Source organism: Lonchura striata, chromosome 3, assembly GCF_046129695.1.
Source record: "Lonchura striata isolate bLonStr1 chromosome 3, bLonStr1.mat, whole genome shotgun sequence".
NCBI lineage: Eukaryota > Metazoa > Chordata > Aves > Passeriformes > Estrildidae > Lonchura > Lonchura striata.
The window spans coordinates 104,029,613-104,051,495 of NC_134605.1; the positions used below are offsets into that span (position 1 = coordinate 104,029,613).

Consider the following 21,883-nt stretch of genomic DNA (forward strand, 5'->3'; position numbering starts at 1 on the left):
GGATTTCAGGTTTCCCCCTTCCCATACACAAGCCAGAGCAATTCCATATCCTTGGTTTCTTTCTCCTACCTTGGTTGCTGTTCATGGTGTAGATGATGATTTTCACACCAAATCTCACAGTGTGTTAGGGTTAGGCATTCTCTGTTTACCTTTGAGGGTGTCTTTTCCCAAGTTATGATTCAGCCACGCTATTGCATGGTTGTGCTGCTCTGTACCTCTGTTCTCCTGGGATTATTCCTACCTCTCACATGCTGCAGAGGGAATTTCAGCACCTAACTCCTGTCCTAAATTGCAGTTTTCAGGCCTATGGGCTTAAACAGTTCCTTGGATTATCTTTCAGGAACCACTCTGGTCATACCCCTGGTAGTTGAACAAGCCTTCATTATTCACTCAACGTGAAGAAAAAGAATTGGGAGATAAGTTATTTTTAATGCACAGACAGAAGCACACCAGAGTCCCCATGCTGGGGAGTCCCCAGCCTGGAAAGCACTGATCAGCCTTTTCCACAGCAACAGGAGCTAGGATGAAACCTACTGTTGTGATGCCTGGGACACAGCTGGACCAGCTGTTCTTTGCTGGGAGACAAGGATATCCTTCAGGCCCATTTCACATGCTGGGAGACAAGGATATCCTTCAGGCCCACTTCACATGCTCCTTGTACAACACAAACACGAGTGATAAAAGAACTGATCTGTTGCAGCCTGAACAATTTGGGCTACAACACTGATCACCATGAGCTGCAGGAAGCAATGCTCTGGACTGCATCCAATCCCTGCCTGCTCATGCACTAAAGGGATCCTACATGGAGAATCTTGGAAAGAATCTTAGGAAATGGACCAATGTTCAGCTCAACTGGTCACAATATGCTGGAAGTGGGGCCTCCAACTTGACCAGATCTCTCAGCAAACTGTTTTCATACAAAGCAACCAGACCTTCCATTCTGCATGAAAGCCACAGGCTGGGGTTGAATATGTTTCACTGATCCAGCCCCTGCCTCTGTTAAAAGGTTGAGGCAGATGAACATCTGCTGACATAAAAGAATTTTGGATATTACCCTCCCACTTAACAATCTTCAGTTTTGAACATTATTTTTGCTTTTCTGAATCCTTTCTCTCCTGACAGGCAACAGAGAGCATGACCTGCATAGCTGAGCTTGACTGAGATAGAGGTATTCAATCCCCACAAAACTGGAATAGTGCACCTTTCTCTCCTCAGTCACTTTTTAACAAGGTTACCTACTAGATGAGAAATGCACAGTGAAGCCCTCACTTGCAACAGCCCAAGAGTTTCAGGCTTTTCATGCAGACCAAACCTCCATTGCTCAATCAGAAGGCAGGCATCTGGAAGAGAGACTTATTCTGGCTACGTGACAAGCAAACCCTTTGGCCTCAGTGTGCTGCAGCTTTCCATTTGGAAAGGCTCTCCTAGTTCCCCATGCTGCACTCACACTAAACATGCATGAAACCCTTCTCACACTGCTCAGTGCCCTGCTAACCTTGGCATTCTGTCAGCTTTTCCCACCTTTCTGCAAGTGCAAGGGAAAGGCCTTGCAACATTGATAATTGTGTTAACTCCTCCTCCCATGTTTCAGTAGGACAAATGGAGTCCTAGAGAAAAGCACAGGATGATGTTACTCTTCTCCTTGTTCTGTAAGGCAGTGATGTTACTCTTTGAGATTCTGCAACATGTTATGCAATTCACATAGTTTTTCATAAGTTTAGAGGTAAATCATCAGATGAGAAGTTACTCATTGCCAAACTAACCCTGCTTACAGGGAACAAGCCAAGCAGAGGGGCTGCCAGTGATAGCTGTGGAAGGAAAGTCAAGGGTTTGGGGGAGTAGGTTTATAGGTAGGAAACATTGGGAAAGCAGCTGAGAATTATTCACGTCTGAAATATTTTTGGCCAGAGTAGAGTCACAGTGCATTAGCAGCAACCATCCCTCTGACTTACTGGTGCAACCCTGTCACTTTGACAAGGGCAGTGGAACAGTCAGAACTGACCCAGGAGCTCCACAGAGGTGTGGAATTCTCATGCAGAGACATCCCCTAAAGCCCAATAAAGGTATAAAGCTACAGCACCTCACATTGCAAAGCATCCAAAGCACACAACCCTGCTCCTTTTACAGGCTGAGAGGTTGCCTGAATTTCACAAAACATTACATAAAAGAATTTTATTACTCTCCATTAGGCTTTTAAGTCTTAAACTTCTTTAACAGGAAACTGCAGGACAAGGGGAGTTACTAAATACATCCTCCTCTTCAATCTGGGCATTTTTTATACACATTATATACTGAACATTATGCCCCGTGGTGTGGAATATCCCTTTAGTCAGTTTGGATCACCTGTCCCAGCTGTGTCTCCTCCATGCTCCCAGGTATCCCCAACTTCCTTCCCAGCATGGCAGTACAAAAATCAGAAAAGGCTGTGGCCCTGTGTAAGCCCTGCTCAGCAATAACAAAAACACTTCCCTATTATCAACCCTGTGTTCAGCACAAATCCAAAACACAGCCCCATACCAGCCACTGTGACGAAAATTAACTCTACCCCAGCAGAAACCAGCAGGGCTGTTTCGTAATTTCAAGCTGAAAACCTGAAAGCCAGAGAACTAAGTGACTTGTGCGCAAGTAAAGGGGAAAATGTGAAAACCCTACTGGCCAAACCTTGAAAGAATTCAAAATTAAGCTGAAATGCATGATGACAGTTCATCCTTTCACAGGAGAGACAAGGAAATACTGTAGAGAATTGGCAATTGCTCCCCAGCCTTGTGCAGTATTTCTGTGCCAGCAATTGCATGAGAAGTAATTAAGCAACATTCACAAAACACCACAAGCTGGAATATTATCTCTAGCATCTTTGTTTTCTAAAATACTTATTCACTGTTAATATTTTCATCTATATCCTGTCATTTTAAGTTTTCTGCGCAGAATCACATCTGTGATCTCTCTTTTCACAGTAAAACTTCCTAAGTCACATTCAACTGTTCATTACTGCTTTTTTAATTGTCTTGGCAAGGTCAGTCAGGAGCATGTTTAGTTCTAGCTCACCTTCTCACCATCAGTCAAGAGTTGGTAGGATTTCTCAGTTTTTAAGACTGAGGTGGCATGAAGTGTGTCAAGTCATTGAATTATCTGTGTTGTTTCAGAGACAGAACACCAAGATAAATGGTAGCAAAGCATGTGCTTAATATATCAAGTCCAAAATTAATACTTCTGAGGAGAGAAAAGTGATCACTGCCTATTTCTCAAATTGTGAAAGGGCACATCCTGGTATTACATATCATACTTCTGCAATTTCAAATGGTTGCAGTCAGGTGTCAAAAGGATAAGAGGTAAATGCAGCATTTTCTCAGCCCTGTTTCAAATTTGCTCATTGTGGCTGTTGCAGTTTCATCTCCACACTGAAAGTGGTCTCAGTGAGGCTGCTGGAAAGGATATCCAGAGGCTCCAGTCTGCTCTCACCACTCACCCCAATGGTTTCACCATTTTCAGTGAGCTCTGTGCTTGCACAGGCTCCAGGATCATCCACAGAGGAACTCACCATAAGAAGCAGGAATGTCACTGGCATAATTTAAAAAACAAAATCCTACTGCTCATGTGAGCAGAGAGTATTTCTTTTATTAGAACTTGTGTTGCCATAAACTTGCAAAGGTGTTTCTTGCTGATGATTTACAGATTTCAGTAATGGTCCCTCCTACCATGTGAGAAATGAAGCTGCCTGGGTGTTCACAGCCAGTTCCATCAGATGGATTTCACACTGTATTTTTCAGGGAATTGATCTCTTTAATAAGGAAGAGAAAGCCACCTCTGGTGAATATTTTCTGCAGACAATCATTGTGATAAAAAGAACATGTTCATTTTTGTTTTCAATTAATCTGGCCAATATATTTATTATAGAATTACAAAGTACTTTTGTACAAAATCTGTACAGGTGTCTCACAGAGATCAACATTACACCTTCTCTCAAGAATAAAAATCCCAAATACAGGCTAATTTGCAATCATAATCAATTTTTAACTTAGTTACCTAAGAATAAAGTTCTTCAACAGGTCATAACAGATGTAAATGATCTTGTGTTTCATCGATCAATGGCAAAAGTCACATGTTTAATGGAATATTTTCACATCACATCACTACCTGAATTTTCAATAACCCCGCTTCTGTTTTTCTTCTTTATCAAGAATAGCCTGTTTTAGACTCAATGCAGCATCTTCAAATTGAGGGTTTAACTCTAATACTTTCCTGAAATCCTCCATGGCCTCATCAAAGTCTCCTGTTCCAAAAAAGAAAGCAAAAAAAAAAAAAAAAAATTATCTTTCTGTAACTACTCATGCTCACAAACCTCTCACAACTCAAGGACACCTCCTAATCCTTTCACCCACAATGTAGCAGCTACTTCCTGGACCCACAGCATTTGGATTGTCCACAGGCCCAAGTGGGAGTGAAAGTGTTTCACATCAACAACCAGAGCATGTATTTTTGAATCTCAAATGGACTTAAGGCTCAGTTCAGCCAGTTTATTCCCAAGAGAAGGAGACAAAAGGCTCACAGCAATAATGAGGCTGCCTTAAAGCTGGCACACAGGCACAGACAGAGCTTCCAGCTGGTGCCCATGGCCTGGCTCCATTCTCCAGTCCCTCGACCTCTGCAATGGCCAAGCTCTAACAAAAGGCACGGGGCTGTCATTTTGTGATGGCATCATCAAAAATGGGACAGGAATTCCGCAGAGGTGGCCAGCAGCCCACTGGAAGTCGAGAAGGCTGTGCTCACTGCAGCTACAGCTGCTTGGGAGATGCTCTATCCCAGATTTAATGGCTGTGTCTGGAACTCGATTGTTTTACCCCAGTGCAAATTTTTCCACAAGTCAACTACACCTTCCCTCCTACTCTCCGCGGTACAGCACAGCTACAGAGGGGTGTAGCCGGGCAGGGGCTGGCGGCAGCTGCCGGCGCTGTCCTGCCCACCGCGGTCGCGCCCGTGCGGAGCGGTGCCCGCCCCCGTGTCCCCGCCGCGACCGGGGCTGCCCCGCCCCGCCCGGCTCGTACCCAGCCGGTAGCGCACCAGCCCGCGGTTGTAGTAGGGCACCTCGAAGCCGGGCTGGCACTCGATGGCGGCCGTGAAGTCCTGCATGGCGGCGGCGAACTCCACGCGCAGGTACCGCACCTGCCCGCGCTCGTTGAGCGCCGTGGCCAGGTCGCTGCGGGGACAGAAGGAGCGGCGTTAGCGGGGCCCGGCCCGGCGCGCCCAGCCCGGCCCCGGCCCCGGCCCCGGCGTTACCCCGCGGGGCTGCGGGCGATGAAGCGGCTCAAGAGCTCCTCGGCCGCCGAGAGCCGCCGCGCCCGCAGCTCCGCCCGCGCCGCCGCCAGCAGCGCCGCCGCCTCCGCCTCCGCCGCCGCCATGGCGCGGGCGTCACGCGGCGCGGGCGTCACGCGGGGCGGGCGTCACGCGGCGCGGGCGTCACGCGGGGCGGGCGCGCCGTGACGCCGGGGGCGCGCCGCGTGCGCGGGCGGAGCTGCGAGGAGTCTGCTCCTCGCCGGGCACCGAGATGATGTCTGCTCCTCAGCCAGGCACCGAGATGATGTCTGCTCCTCAGCCAGGACACCGAGATGATGTCTGCTCCTCGCCGGGCACCGAGATGATGTCTGCTCCTCAGCCAGGACACGGAGATGATGTCTGCTCCTCAGCCAGGACACGGAGATGATGTCTGCTCCTCAGCCAGGACACCGAGATGATGTCTGCTCCTCACCGGGCACCGAGATGTCTGTCTGTTCCTCACCGGGCACCGAGATGATGTCTGTTCCTCACCGGGCACCGAGATGATGTCTGCTCCTCAGCCGGGACACCGAGGGGGTCTGTCTCCTCCTCAGCCAGGCACTGAGATGTCTGTCTGCTCCTCAGCCAGGACACCAAGATGTCTGTCTGCTCCTCAGCCAGGGCACCGAGATGTCTGTCTGCTCCTCAGCGGGCACCGAGATGATATCTGCTCCTCAGCCGGGCACCGAGATGTCTGTCTGCTCCTCAGCGGGCACCGAAATGATATCTGCTCCTCAGCCGGGCACCGAGATGTCTGTCTGCTCCTCAGCCTGGACACCGAGATGATATCTGCTCCTCAGCCGGGCACCGAGATGTCTGTCTGCTCCTCAGCGGGCACCGAGATGATATCTGCTCCTCAGCCTGGACACCGAGATGTCTGTCTGCTCCTCAGCGGGCACCGAGATGTCTGCTCCGCTGCCCCGCTCTCCCGGGACCCCACCTGCAGGGCGGCGTCCAGCTCTGGGGCCGCGGCACAGGCCAGGGGAGACCAGGATGCTCAGAGAGCTGCAGCACCTCTCCCCGAGAGACAGGCTGGGAGAGTTGGGGTTGGCCAGCCTGGAGAGGGCTTTGTGGAGACCCCAGAGCACCTTCCAGCACTTAAAGGGGCTCTAAGAGAGCTGGAGAGGGACTGTTTACAAGGGCATAAAGGGATAGGAGAAGGGAGAACGGCTTTAAGCTGGAGGAGGGAAGGTTTAGGTTAAACATACGGAAGAAATTCTTTACAGTGAGGGTGGTGAGACATTGCAACAGATTGCCCACAGAAGCTGCGGATGCCCCATCCCTGGAAATACTCAAGAATAGGTTGGATGGGCTTTGTGCTACCTGGTCTAGAGGACAGTGTCATAGCCCTTCTCATCAGGCTTAAAGCAAGATGGTCTTTAAGGTCCCTTCCAACCCAGGCCGTTCTGCTGCTCTGAATCTATGGAGACAAGGGCTTATCCTTAGCTATCCTAAGCCTAGGTGGGAGCACAGAAGAGCTCACCCCGTGCATCAAGGCCCTGCAGCACTGCCAGAGCACAGCTAAACTAGCACTTAGCTAGGACAGCAAGACATTGTTCCTTGGACCTTTGTGTCTAACAAGGGTGACACTTCAGCTCCTGAAGTCTGTTCAACAGTGCAGGCTGCTCTCTCAAGCTACATGAAAAATGCCAGGTTCCTGGTTGGAGGTTTCCTTAAGCTGTTGAGGATGACACCACCCAAGCTCAGGAACCGAACTGACACACTGACTGCTGCATGTTTTCAAGCCCTTTATTTTATGGTAGGTTTAAATACACTTGGCAAAAGAAACCAGCACTAACATATGCTTATACTGGTATCATCACTTTAGGAATTCTAAACAGTAGTACAAAAACATATATGGTATTATCAAAATTATTGTGACATTATTTCAACTCAGGAATCACTTCATTCAAAAAACTGTGAATTCTGAGAAAACCCAGGAATTTCCTATGGAATTAGAAAGACAAAAAAAATGGAACCTGCTCAGAGTAGAACATATTGATATGAGCCTACGTTCAACTCACATAGTTTTGAAACTAGGCTCAATGTACAATTAAAAAAAAATGCTTTTACCTTAAATCTTTTTTAAAAAGTGTAGCAAAAATGGAATCTATTTACACAGTAATTTCTTCGGATAAATGGAAGCAGTAAAGGTTTCTCTTGTGGGTTTTCTCTTTTGGCTTTGAGTTGCAATGTTTCTCTAATAGCAGCACTAACTGCTACAATACAATACCTGAGTTGTATTTCAAAAGATAGTAACATCTTAGAGGCTGTTCTTAGCTGTCATAAATGCAGATACAGAGTCTTTATCCTCAGCTTACTGTACTGTGGCACAGAGGACAGGCATTATAATGGCCTACTTCTTTGGCTTTCATGCAATGCTTACACACATTGCACATCCAGAATTGATACTCCAGGATAGGGGCTCCTGTTGCAACACATACAGGAAGTTTACCATCTCCACTATAAAAAAAAAAAGAAGAAAAGAGTAAAGCTGAAAGAATAAAAATGCAATGTGGTAGTTGTTCTTAGGTCATGTAACACTTCACTGTTCATGTAACCAAGTATACAAACCTTCACACCAGAGAATGTCCACCCCCAGAACCACACAGTCAACAGATCAGGACCAGCAGATCCAAAAGATGGAGTGAAAAGAAGCAGTGAAGGGCATACAAAAGTAAGGCCTGATTAGACACCTGCACTGCTATTATACTCTGTCCTCTGAGGTCTGAAGGGTCAACAGAATCACAGCTGCTTCCAAGATTCTGTACAGCTGCACAGTAGGGTCAATCAAGACAGGTAAAAATCCTGTTTGCTAAAAGAAAATTGATTCACAATTGATTTCCATATTTACTAGTTCCATGCTCAGCAGGAAACATGTCAAACACACTGTAGTGGGTACAGCCACTCCAAGGACTTATCCCTTAAATGTGCCCTTCATATTAATTTTAACTTCACATATTCCTCTTTTCACACCAAATGTATTTAGGTAATTCACAAAACACTGGAGACCTGTCAAACAGTCCCTTGTTGATACTTTCAACACTCCACCATGGAGATGCGAACAGTAACATTCTTACTTTAATGTCACATGACACAGTCTCAAAAGTCCTGTGCTTTGTCTACCTGCATTTCAAATTAATGTGAAGTTACATCTTTATGCCCAGATCCTCAAATGCAGTCAGTGTCTATTTTCCCAAACAATATAGTGCTGTGTTACCTTCCTCCAAACTGGCTAACTCCTGCTAATTCTTGCCCAGTATTTGGTTTAAGCAGCAAAGCACTTGATTAATTTGGTCACACACAAAACCTGCTAAAACCCAAAATATAGCGAACAGTAGAAAAAAGTGTCAGTATTATTAAAGTATATAAAAATATACGCACCTCTCAAGAACATCATCCAGATCAGGTGTTTTGTTATACTTGGGTCTGTATCTTGTGAATATCTCTAAAGCAAGCTCTTCATACTGTTGCCTCTGCTCTGGCTTAAGAGTTTCCAAGGATTCTAATTTAACAAAGGCTTTTGAACAAGTATCAAATGCTCTGTTTGCACATGCACAGAGTGCCAAAAGGGAATAGATTTCAACTGCAGGGATAATGTCTTCATAATCTCGCAAATGAAGAGCTAAAAAATGAAAAAGAAATCCAAGGAAATTATGACATCTTCTGAGAAGTGCAAACATTTGTATGAAATAGTTGCTACTAGACGACAGTATTAATTCTAAAAATTGGGCAAAATGAACCACAGTCTTTTTATTGACATGACTGTGAAACATTGTTCTAAAGAATTAGGAGATTTCACTTGGAAATTGGTATCTTCTTGAAACACTTTATTTCGGTTGATTGGTTTTAAAGTATTAGAAGGATTTGAAATCTTCATTACTTGGACAAAGTACAAGATGCTATTTGTTTCTCTAATTCCCACTGATTTTTTGTGAAGCTCTACAAGGAGGTCTGATGTAAAATCAGGTATGCCTTATAATTTAGGGAGAGAAACAAAACAGTCAGCAACACATCTACAGAGATTAACCAATTTAAAAGGTAAATTTGCTTTCTTTAGCAAAGTCCTTTCCAGATAATGTGACTACAGCCATATTCAATTCATTATATGGCTTTGGTTTAAATTCCATGGATTTATTAAGAACTGAAAAATGTGGCAGCTATAAATGAAATTATATGCTGATTTTACAGGGTTGAAAATCAATTCTTACCTGTTTTAAGTGCTGCATCTGAATAACCTTTATAGAGCTGTTTTTGTGCAAGTATGAAAAAGTGGTAAGCCTCAGCTCCTCGCCAAGCATTGTCTGCAAAGCGATTTGTTGAAGAAAGAACATCTTCTTCCAGCAAACCAGCCAAAGCTGAAGCACTCTGAAAACAAAGCAGTATCACACGTAATTTTTTTTATGAAACAGATACAGCAGGAAATGGGGATATATGAAAAGAGCTTTTCTATACTTGGTGATTACACCACTGTCCACGTTAAGTAGGCAAAATACAAATGGACCTACAGTGAGCATTGTCAGGCATTCTGTACAGAGCACAGGCACTACATATGGTGCAGATTTTCAAAGATAAATATCATATACACGTGTATACAAATATATTTTGTGCACATCTGCAGACTGGTTTGTAGTTTGGATTAGCACTTCATTTCAACACCAGAGCTCTTAAAAATTTGTTTAAACTATTTCGTCTGTGCATGTGAAGATGAACGTGTGAGCAGAGAAAAAAAATTCTTCCATTTGCTTCTCCTGTCTCTGGAGCCATCTCCCTGCTGAATTACAGGAAACATAGCTTAATCTAATCACAGATCATCCTTTGGAATCAATACTTACTCCTAAATGAACAAGAGTCTTGCAGGAAGTTTTAGTATGGTTTTCATTGTTACAGTGAAAATATTAAGAAAACTATGTTAAACTTAGGAAGAAAAATATCTATTAATAAAAAGACTTAGATGTTTAAAATAATACTTGAAACAATACGTTTTCATGGGGGACTTGCTTGAAGGAAAGCTTTGTTCTTAACGGGGAAGAGGGTTCTTAAAAAAACATTATAGGCTCCCAAGAAGATGACTTGCTTACTTCTGACTAGCTAGCAGATATCAGAATTCAGAAAGAGGAAAAAAAATACATTACCTCTGAACTTTTCTCTTTAACTTTTCCCCTTTGTGCATTTTGCCTTTGTTCATGACACTGTTCCATAAGTAAGGCTGACAGCACATAAAGCTTTTTAACTCGCAAGGGCTTTGTCCTTTTCTTTGACTCTTCATCTGCAATCTTAAAAAAAAAAAAAAAACAAAGGGATTTAATTCTCTTGGACAATTGCATGCTTGTACAAACCTAGGAAATCATGCCAAAAATGATTCTGCCTTTAAATGTAATAATTTAGACTGCAAACAGAACTATAAATGAAAATGTCAAAGTGAAGTATGCACAATATTTTATATTTATTTAGCTAACATGTATATAAAGCCAGATTCTCAGGAAGGATAAATCAGTGTAACCATGTATAAGTCTAGTGATCTAGTATAAAAATAAACTAAAAAATAGCAATTTTTAAACACATACATATCTTTCAGTAAGGTCTGGTTGTTTTCCCAGAAAAGAAGAATGGCTTTTGAAAGTAACATATATTTTCTTTATATATATATATATGTGTGTGTGTGTGTGTGTACTGCTAAACTGCTATAAATATTTGCTGTAAAAATTACATATCACTTCTACAAATTTTAAGCTATGAAGAGAAATCTCTCCAGCCAAACCAAATCTAAGCAACATCTTTATCTTAAAAGCACACCACAGCCATTTCTAATTGGAGGAACTAATTGAAGAAATACCAAAATTTAACTTCTAGTTCTTACAGCTTTTTTTTTTTTAAAGGGGATAAAAATAATTCCCATGATATCTAAAATAATGTGGACATTGCACCCCAGGCAAGTCTACCATACTCTTTTACTAGGCAATGCAGGGCATCAGGACTTTTTCTGAGGTGCAGTTCATCTCCTACTGAAAGTCTCAAAATAAATAAATAGATGGTTTGTGTTCCCAAAGTCTCCTTTCCACTAGCTACAGAGGACACCCAGGGTGACTATTACACATAGAGATACCTGAGCTCTGGGAGTTGGGTTCATCTTTGCAGTATCCTGTATGATGACATCTGCTTATTGCCTAAACATTGTTAAAACTAACATAACCCCAAGCGAATAAAAGCAGCACAGAAATAGTAAGAGCTAGTCCAAAAAGCCCAGTCATTTGACATAAAAACCTGCCATACCTTGAACATGAGCTTAGCAGCTTCAAAGAAATAATTGGCTTTACGATAGAGTTCTATAGCATCAAGGATTTTGTTCTTTTCCAGTAAATGACTTGCATATCTGGCTAACAAGGAACCAATCTCTTTCATATTGTGATTTTTGGCCAGCTCCACAGCTTTATTCCACTAGAAATTACAGGAGACAATTATTAATCTCATTTTTTCAAATACATTCTCAGAACAAACCAGTTATCCATGAACAGACTGCAGCATCTGTGTGCAATATTTCATCAGCATTTTGAACCAGAATACTATGAAATTAACATAAAAAACAAGAGAATACAAATGCTTACATCATTTCCAATCATGTGATGCAACAGTACTGAAAAAATGCTGGACCAAAGTTGGGGTACACAAAACTGAGTACTGTGGACCTTATTAGCATAAGACTTGATAACAGGATGCCTTGGCAAGAGCAAGCAGAACTTTGAGAATTAAATCAGGATTGCAAAGAAGATCAAATCAAACACATTTACCGGAAAAAAGAAAATTACATCAGACTTCTGCAAGCAAGAGATGTTTAAAGTATGAGTTTGATTGTGTGAACTTTAACCCAATAATTGTAGTAAAACATTACTAGCCTTCCTAAAACATTTGTAGTCCACAATAAAATCAGATTCTTTGACCATCTCAAAGCCTTCCCTGTCTCTCTTAATCACTGATAGACCTCTGTCCAAAACCACATATAAAACAGTTGCTTCTACTTCTATGAAAGCTATGCAAAATCATTTCAATGTACCTCATAGCTGGACATGTGGATTTTAACCAAGAAAAGTCTAAACCAGACTCTCAAAAGCATGTCTGAAAGAAGACCTCAGCCCAGAAGCTTAAAGCACAAAGTAACACTTTACTTATCCTTCTAGACACCACATTTTGTCTGTGAATTTTCCTGATCTTCAGTGGTTCAGCTACTGTGTTTGCCCCATATGAAAAGTTTGGCAGGACTGAGGTCTTAACTGAATCTCACACCTAATAGCTCTTCAGATCCATAAACTAAGAAACTGTTCACAAAAAGCCAGCCCTAGTCAGTCCTGCCATTCCCATCCATCAAGTTCTTCAGAGCCATCCTCAGTTTTTCCCTTATTTGTGTTGACACAGACATTTGCACAGCTTAAGTCACACCAGGAAACAGCTTTAGTTATACTCTAGCAGATCAGTTTCCAGCTTAGCTTTTTCCAGCTACATCCTCATGCTGCCACAAATCCATTTGCATCTATACAAAGAAGGAGGGGATGTGGAAAATATCCAAAATGGACATCTATCTCTTCTCCAGTCTTCTCCCATTCCATCAGGAAGCAGCACAGCCTAGCTCAACAGAGGCTACAAATGTCTGTATGCTGAACATGCTGCCCACATACTCTGCATGTAGCTTTGCACTGCCCCTCCAGTGGTTTCATCTTAATCTCAGAGAACTGGCTTAAGCACTGAAAGATGTATTTTCCAGAAATTATGACAAATCATCTCACACTTAAGAAGGATTTGTATTTCATTGGGCATTAGGATAGAAATCTCACTGTTAACCTGGTATTATTACAAATTATCTCCTGTTGTTTTACCTGGTTAAGATGCACACAGGTATCCACGGCATCCTTTGGTCGATTACATTTCAGAAAGGCTGACACAGCTTGTTCACACATCCCCACTCTCACAAACATATAAGCTATATCCTGCAAAAAGCATCAGTACTGTATTAAATTCACTGGTGCATTTTTAGTACGTTGTGTAGCAACAGCAGTGCCCCTGTTTGGTTAATTTAAGTCCAAGAGGGTGGGGAATGGGTTGCTTGCTTCATGGACCCTGTGAAGGCATCAGGCATTGTTGTAAATCTTTAGAACAATGTGCTAGTCTCACACACTGCTTCTAAATCCAAGGAAGCTACTACAATGAGGTACAATGAGGTTAAAAGAAAATGCTGTCTTGATTTACTGGAAAAGGCATTAAAGGAGCATGTTTTGCATTTTTCAAGCATTTTGGATTAAGTCAACCATAGCATTGTTTTAAATTAGCTATTGTTTAGTAGGTAATTTTTGCTACATATACAGACCTATACCCTGTACACCTATATATCCTACACACCCTATCCCATCTACTTTCCCTCCTTTTAGAGTATTGTCAGTCAGGTCTTTCTGGGAAACTGGAACAAAAAGAAAAGGAAGAGTAATGAAGTATGAAAATAACAGTAATTAATAGAGATCAATACCACAGTAATACCATTGCACATAAGTGAGTAGGCCCTACACTGCATAAGTGAGTAGGACCTATACTGCATTCATTCTCTCATTCTTTCCCTCCCAAGATGGGAAATTTTAAATGAATAGTTAGGTATATGACAATGAACAATGAAGGTGCTTTCTTCTTACAGGAAGCAATTTATGATTCTCTGGAAGTGAGCTGACCAGATTCTCCAGTCCTTGGTAGTCTTCTAGCATGTAGTAACATTCAGCTAAACGTTCCTGGTTTTGTCCTTGGACATAGTACTGTACAGCATTTAACCTAATAAGACAAAAAAATGATGTCTTCTGATGTATAAACACAAGAGCTTTAATTCTGTAAGCCTTATGCATCTGTAAATTTAAAATCACATTATTTTAAATAGGTAACTTTCTTGAAAAACTTTCATAGCTAAAATCTCACTGTTTTTCCAAAATATTTTTACAGATAATTATATTAAAAGTGTAGCAATATTAATTCTCTGACTAGCATAAAATTAGGAAGTCAAGGAATTCTTAAAGCTATGTTCCCATACCTGCAGAGCTGACAGACAATGGACAACTTATAGCTCAATTTACAGAAAAGGCTTTACTGTTGTGCTTCTGTATTTTAAAATGCAAACACCATGACCTCCAAGACCATTCTCCAAAGTCACCTAAAGCACCTAAAACTCAACTTTCAAAATCTAATCACAAGTTTCCAGTTGCATTGTGACAATACAGTGTGGATAATGGCAATACGTAATGGAGCTATGGAAGTCTACGACATGGGCTGAGAAGGCAACAACAAATGTTCATGAAAAAAATTCCCTGCAAGTTATTAGCTATGAAGACATTACCTCTGGCTGAGTAACCACCTGATTGCAAAATGTGTTCTAGAGAAATATAATTATAGGTGTGTATTGCACTTGCAATCTTCCTTGGGTGCCCAGTTTGGGCAAGAGCTGGAGACAGATTAAGGTCAGAGAACTTGGGATCTTCTCAAATATTTGTGGTTTAAAGACATTCACTGATAGTTAGTAATTCTCTACTACTTTTAATCCCTTTTGGGGTTTTTTTAAATATGTTCTATATCCAGACTAATGTAACTATATCGTTATTTCTCTTTCCCTCCCTTCCTTTGAAGCAGACAGATTTCTGGCAAAGCAGAGATTTACATCACCTTCACCCTTTAGGTAGCTGATGAGCAGCTCTCTGTTCATCATATCATGGAACCATAGAGGCATGAGCTAAATCTCATTATTCCAAAATTACCCAATGTATTGCATCCTGACTTTCCTGCTATCTGTCCCTCCTCATAAATTAAGCCTTGTCATCAGTTTAATAATTTCCTCTGTAAGTTCCTTACTACTGGTTCCTCTACAGACCATACCATTTCTGCCTGTCTGCAAAGTAGTCTCCGATGGCGTTGTGTGCCTGTTCCAGCAGGGCGTCATCCGAGTCCCCCGAGCCCGTCTTCAGCAGCTGCAGCACCCGGAACCAGTCGCCCAGCTTGATCCGCAGCCCAATGGCAAGGTCCCTGAACAGGAAACAGCAGGGAAAGTCAAACACAACACAACAGATAACAAACATCTCGAGAAAAGAATCCAAAAGTGTTTTCACCTGCAATGCAGGTATCAGAGTGATCCCAGATAATTTGCTTACAATTTAAACACTATTCCATTAAAGGAAATACTCAAGACAGCTCCCAGATTATAGCACACGTATGCACTTCCTTATCAGGCGCACTCCTGTGTGAGGAGTTAAATGAGTGAGACAGCTGGGCTGATGCTGCTTCAGGCCCCCTCTTACTCTATTCTGTATCTTTCACTGCTGACCACTACAAGAGATGGCAGCAGCTGCAAAAGGCTAAAAGCAGAAGGAAGGTGAGGGGAAAGACCAAGAAGCAACAAATATCTATAATGGAGGCTAAAGCTGAGATGTAATAAAATGGATTTCAGAGACTTCTTTTCCAGAATCCGGGTGATTTTGGATAAAGGAGAAAGGACTCGGCAGTAGTTTTTCCTTTTTATTATTCATGCATACATATGACTCACTGTGTGTCTGTCTGGGATGTTTTTTCCACCAAACAGAATAATTCTATATTAGCTCATAAAAAAGTAATTCTGCAGGTGCATAGAAAATAAATGGCAGAGACCTATGCCCTTCTTTTAAAAATGCCCTCAACTTAAAAATAAATTAAGGACAGCACGAGAAAGTCGATGCAGTCAGCTAAGTAAGAGCATCTATCTAAAAACATTAAAATTTTATTTGAAAAATAGATTTATTCCATTGTAATTTATGGTAGATCCTTACCAGGATTTTTCTAGTTGTAAAAGTTGAAACCAGTAAACAAAAAAGTAAGTTTTTGATTTCTGCAATTCTATGTTCAAATTTCTCTTCAGCCATGTGAAAAGGAATATGCCATATCTAAAACTGGTGTTGTAGTGTGACTGAAGTGCTGAGGAGGCAGCCCACATCCCCAAACCACCAAATTGCCAGCAACTAATTAATGTCATGCAAGGAAGTTTTCATTACCAGGTGCTGCCTTCTCCCTGCCTTCTCCCTCTGCCCTAGCACCCTATCCCCCTTACTTTCATTCTTACAGCATGACATAATAACTAATTTTTTTCTCTGTCATTCCCTACTGTTTTTCACAGCTCCATTAATCAAAGTTTAAAAATTTCTCATGTGCATAAGTGATTCATGTTTCTCCATGTTTGACCACCATCTACAGGCTACACTGCACAACTGCTGCTGCTGATTTCTCATTATCTTTTTTCAATAGACGGTGCTCTAGCTAATTACTTAATGTTAATTTATATTCCCAGCAATACTAAAATTTTGCTTTGTTTGTTTTCATTCCTGAGCAAAAATTACACTGATTGGTTTCAATGTTTCACAGTTTTATCCAGAGTCCTTCTGTCTCTCCAAAGATTACAGTTCGTTAAAAACTCTGTTGTTTGTATATGTAATTGAGAAGAATCTGTACTTGGCTACTAGCGCAGAGCAACACCACATAAATTAAACATTATTTAAGATTGTTTGTATTTTTGGAATCCCAGTTGAAATACCAGCAAAATACTTGTGAAAAAAACATCTATAAAACACAGTACTACCTAGAGCAGCCAAGGTTTTGTAAACAGTTTGGAATGCACTGGTTTACATACAGAACTGGTTATCTATACATAAACCAAAATTCTCTCCATCTGATCCTTTTATGTTTTTGCAGAAACTGGTAAAGACTCTCCAGAGAAAACAGCCATTCCTGATTAAGGAATGCTTTTTTTCCCCCCAGACTTTTCTACTGCTGAGATGTTTACATGCAATTACCTTCTGTCCATATCCAGATACATTCTTTCAGCTTCTTCAAATCTGCTAAAATAGGCTGCCACTTCTGCTTGCTTCATGGACTCGCTCTGCAGATTGCCCAGGCGCTTCACAAACTTAATGCCTTGATAATCTTTGCAACGCACAAAAGCTTGTTCAGCCATCTGCAGATCCAGCTTCTGAAGAGCAGCTTTAGCCAGGAGTCGCCTGTGTGAAAAACAAATATAGCAGATGGAAAAGCAGCTATAGAGTAAATTGAATGAGGGTACATTTAACTAGTAATTATTTAAAGAAGACATAAAAGTTGTTGCAATTTATTGTTTACTAGCTCACCTTAGTACAACCGTGTGTTTATTCCTAATACATTCTGAAATCTGCCCAGTACTTGGTAAGGGAGAGATGTTCAAATAATTGCTAATATTCTTTAGTTCAGCTGTTGAGATGGACACTGGCTTGGGAGGAATGGGCAAGACTTGACTATTAAACTTATGTGAAATGTGTTGCTGGTCTCAGTGCAGTTCCATTTATTTATTTCTCCCTATGCATTTGTGGAAACGTTAAGCCTTGATGGCAGCCTCAATCTAAGTGCCTCCAGCTACATTGGCCACAACAAATAAATTATCCTTCTGATCCAGATGGATCTGATCCAGATGGATCAGAAGGTCCATTCCTGGTCCTGTTAGGACAGCAGTTTGGGACAGCATGGAAAACCTTTGAGGAGCCTTATAATTGGTACTGCTCCATTGGTTAGTTCTGAAAATAGGGAATTCAGGCCAATGTGTGCATCGGTTGCTTGAATGAGCTCTTCTAATCAATATCTTTTTCATAAATATGAGACATGTTTTCCTCGTATAATAAAAATAAAATACATGGCAATTCTGGAGCAAGGTGAACAGAATTTGACCTAAATTTTCTGATTTTATGATATAGAACTTTTACTGAGACACAGACTTGCAAAATTAATAGTCATTTTATATTAAGTGAACAGATGGTACTAGCAAAAAAAACATTAACAATTTCAAAGCTCCAAAAATCTTCAGCTAGTTCAAGACATTTGTAAAAATGAAGACTCGAAACACTAACATTTCACCCTGCATACTCAAGCTAATAAAATTCTAGTATTACAAAAACTTTCAATATATAACTAGCAAGTCCTGTTTTTCAAAATGAACATTCTGGAGACAAAAGCACAGCTAGATAGAAAGGAATGGTTTTTGGGACAAACTTTTAAAGCAAGGTGTCTTGTCCAGCTTTTCAGCAACTCTAAATTAATCTCTGAACCATCACAACTAACAGTGAACTCTACAATCCCCTTGATGCAAGATAAGCACCCAATGCTGCAAGAGACCATTTAGCTTCGAAAGAGATCCAAAATGATTAAAGAAAAGTACAGGTAAGTAAACAGTCTCCAGAGAGTTAAAGATAATTGGTCCCCTTCATTGAGGAACTTGTCAATAAAGTTTTACATACTGCACTGACTTTTCATTAAATTATCTACTGAGGCCTTTACTCTTCCAGCCCTTCCAAGGTGGATATGAAACAGATTTCCAGCACTCCTGTTTCCACAGGTTTACTCTAACGTTTGCTCTGCAGGCTTTTCAACTTTAGTTAAATAGCTAAGCCATGTTTACTTTAAGCATGCCACTATCTCCATTTCTCAGATTACTTCTGAGATGCTGCATGGGAACACAACATACCCAGCCCTTCTCACTTCTCTCCTTCAAGGCCCATCCAAATGTTACAAGGTTACTCAAACTACTCTTATCCTGCTATCAGTCTGATGTGTTTCCTTTACTAAGTTTTAAGCTCTTTAATGTTCAAAATCAAATATATAAATTTTAATTTAACCAACTAATCTTGCTGTTAGCTTTTCATTTCCTTTAATTTCCCTCCAAAACACAAGGAATGCTGTGTTTTGGGGCCCATATAGCACAGAGCAAAAAGCCTACACCCTATACCCAAAATCATGATACAGGACATGCCTGACATTCTAGGTACTCCAACATTCATGAAATCCCAAGTGACTGTGTGTAAAATGTATACTGCTTGGGTTGGTTTTAACTTGCGGGTTTTTATTTTCAAACTAGATCTGTCTGAACAGGAAAAGAATAGAAAAGAAGACAAATTTAAACAAATTTGGCTGATAGGAGATTTTACCAAAGTCTGGGATGTGGATTGTCTTCTATGAATTGAGAAGATTCCTCAATGCCAACTTTTTCAATCAATGCTCGACTGTCTCGTAATGATCGAATCTCGAAATTGATGATGTAATCTTTGTTAGGATGTTCAGGATTCTAACATAATGGATAAAGAAACATATTTTATTCCTGATGACTTTTATTTTCACCCAACAAAACAGATATCTATCATTAAGACAGATACTGACTTTTCCTACAATATGAAATTAGTTATACTGACCTTTAATATTTCATCCAGAAGAACAGACTTTATTTCTAAATCTTCAAAGTTGCAAATATATCCAGATGTTTGTATAGGTTCCTGAAAATTAAATAAGTTTTAAAGGAATGAACTTGTATTCTGTCTGACTAAATCCTAGTCAAATCTGTTAAGTATACATTTAGATACATTCTTCTCCAAACTAGGATATACTTGCACTTCCAACAAAAAACAGATACTACAATCATTAACATTATTGACAATTCTATAAATACAGACATCATTAAAAATCCTCATGTTTTCTGCAACTAAATTATGACAAAGAGATAGAATAACACCTGCCAATATTTCAATTCAACTGACCTGTTTTACAAGTATTTCTACTAAAATTGCATTTTTGTACTCCAATGCATACATAAAAATATGCTCCTGAAAATCTCATATATTTAAGAAAAATATGACACCATTTTTGTTTCTAGAACTGACCATTCATTCTACCTATATGGTCCAAAACAACATTCCCACATGAGAGTTGATAAGATTTTGAGGTTTATATAACCTGAAGCAAGTTTATATAAACAAACACTTGCAGAACTGAATGGTAAGCACAAAAATAATGCTATTCAAGAAAGAGCCAATAACCTAAGAGTGAATTTTTTTAAATGAGTAATTTATGTATGCTGATATTTACCTCTGGATCCAAGTTTCTGAAAACATACATTCTTGTTTTCTCCATCATTGCAAACAAGTCCGGGTTGTCTCTGGCCCATTTCATGTCCCAGACGTCCTTGCGCTCCAGTTTCAGCTGCCCGCCTGGCCCCGGCTGCCCCGCGCCGTCCGCAGCCCGCGCGTCCAGCTCCAGCAAAGTCAGAACCCCAGAAAGGTCGATGATAGCAAGACGACTGCAGAACAACAGAGAAGAAATAAGGCAGCTAAATGACACTGTAAAGGTTGTAAATCTGAAATAGCTCTCTAACCTGGCACAGTATAATTCTATAGATTCCATGAGTTGCTGTCGTGTGCCAGAACCAGCACAGACCCAGATGGTTTTCATGAATCTGCATAGCAGAGACCAGACACATGGAAAGATGTTCTTCATCTGCTCACACAGGATCCGGCCCTGCAAAGGTTCTGAAATATGCCCATTTTTATATCCAGCATTTTGAAGATACATCAGATACCAAGGAAGAAATTACAGGCTTGTCCCTCACCAAACTTTTCTTGACAAAGACTTAAATTAACAACTGAACAGAATGGGTTTTCCTTATTTACTAGGAAGTAATGAAGCAGATTATTAAATTAAAAACTCAGTGTGGTGATGCAGACTGCTAATTCCTAAAATGTGATTTTTTTTCATTTCTGCAAAGGGTATTCTTCACTTTTTTCCAAGGCAATGTTAAGTATAAGCCAATTAATATTTGAAGTCATTTAAAATATGGGAAAAATACAATTTCTAAAAGGCTACATTTGAAAATTTACAGTTGCATAGGACTTCAGTGAATCATAATAACCTGTATTTACCACAAGGCCATTTTAAAAGCATTTCTAAATATTGATAGGTAGACAGCCTTAATCCCTATTAATATTTCAAATGCAATTTAGAAAATTAACTTCAAAATGCTTACGGATCTGAGTTTATTTCCCTAGAACAAAGTCATTTAGGAAGAAAAGAGCTCGGGTTCAAAACAAAATGAATATGACTCTGACTAGATCACGCTGCCTTTTAAGCAAAGTAATCTATTTTTGGGCTATACCTGAAGAGGCAAGACCTCTACACATGTATTATGAATTTTGTTTGAAATTATAAAGTTATTTTGAAGTGATTAAAATTGCCTTGTAAATTCTTGTGTATTTTTGCCTCTTGCCAACACTCTTATGCACTCTCTTGCAAAGAAAAAAAAAAAAACTGTTGAGTAGAAAGCAACTTTAGTATTAGCACAGATGAAGTTCAGGAGAACCAGACTACTAGAAACATCACCACTAGTTATAGCCTGCCACAATCTAAAATGAAATGGGATGAACAAAGTTTCCAGGCTTTAGAAGGACACAGAAATAGAGAGAAGTAATAGATAAAAAATTTCAGGTTATGACATAATTTTATCAATTAGTGTCATGATGAAAGGAAGGTTATGTTTGGTTCATCTAATAAAATAAAATATATTTTCATGTACATTGGGTGTAAAACATAGGAGGCCTTTACTAACAGTCTCTCAGAACAATGACTGTCCATATGGAAATAATTAGTAATAAATAAATGGTTAAGCAATCATTAAGAACAACTAAAATTAATAAATGGTTTATACTAAATTAAAATTAGTACATAATTATTATAGAATTATAGATTT

The 21,883-nt window shown here is 40.5% G+C and overlaps 2 protein-coding genes across 3 annotated transcripts in view; both read right to left on the reverse strand.

Moving 5' to 3' along the window:
- Positions 1-3,599: 3,599 nt before the first annotated feature.
- Positions 3,600-5,396, reverse strand: TTC32 (tetratricopeptide repeat domain 32). Its single transcript, XM_021525355.3, has 3 exons — positions 5,275-5,396; positions 5,043-5,194; positions 3,600-4,270 (listed from the first exon to the last, which is right to left on the reverse strand). Exons 1-3 carry the CDS (start codon positions 5,394-5,396, stop codon positions 4,143-4,145), a joined length of 402 nt encoding a protein of 133 aa, XP_021381030.2. The 3' UTR covers positions 3,600-4,142.
- Positions 5,397-7,045: 1,649 nt separating this feature from the next.
- WDR35 (WD repeat domain 35) overlaps positions 7,046-21,883 on the reverse strand; it is a 42,060-nt gene continuing 27,222 nt past the window's right edge. For both annotated transcript variants that reach the window (XM_021525354.3, XM_021525353.3), the window contains 12 exons: positions 20,230-20,440; positions 19,560-19,640; positions 19,299-19,435; positions 17,145-17,348; positions 15,205-15,351; positions 13,983-14,115; positions 13,179-13,289; positions 11,584-11,748; positions 10,446-10,586; positions 9,522-9,678; positions 8,695-8,935; positions 7,046-7,773 (listed from right to left, as the gene is read on the reverse strand). In XM_021525354.3, coding sequence (XP_021381029.1) covers positions 7,623-7,773; positions 8,695-8,935; positions 9,522-9,678; positions 10,446-10,586; positions 11,584-11,748; positions 13,179-13,289; positions 13,983-14,115; positions 15,205-15,351; positions 17,145-17,348; positions 19,299-19,435; positions 19,560-19,640; positions 20,230-20,440 — 1,879 coding nt within the window. In that variant the 3' untranslated portion in view covers positions 7,046-7,622. The remainder of the gene's footprint in view (positions 7,774-8,694; positions 8,936-9,521; positions 9,679-10,445; positions 10,587-11,583; positions 11,749-13,178; positions 13,290-13,982; positions 14,116-15,204; positions 15,352-17,144; positions 17,349-19,298; positions 19,436-19,559; positions 19,641-20,229; positions 20,441-21,883) is intronic.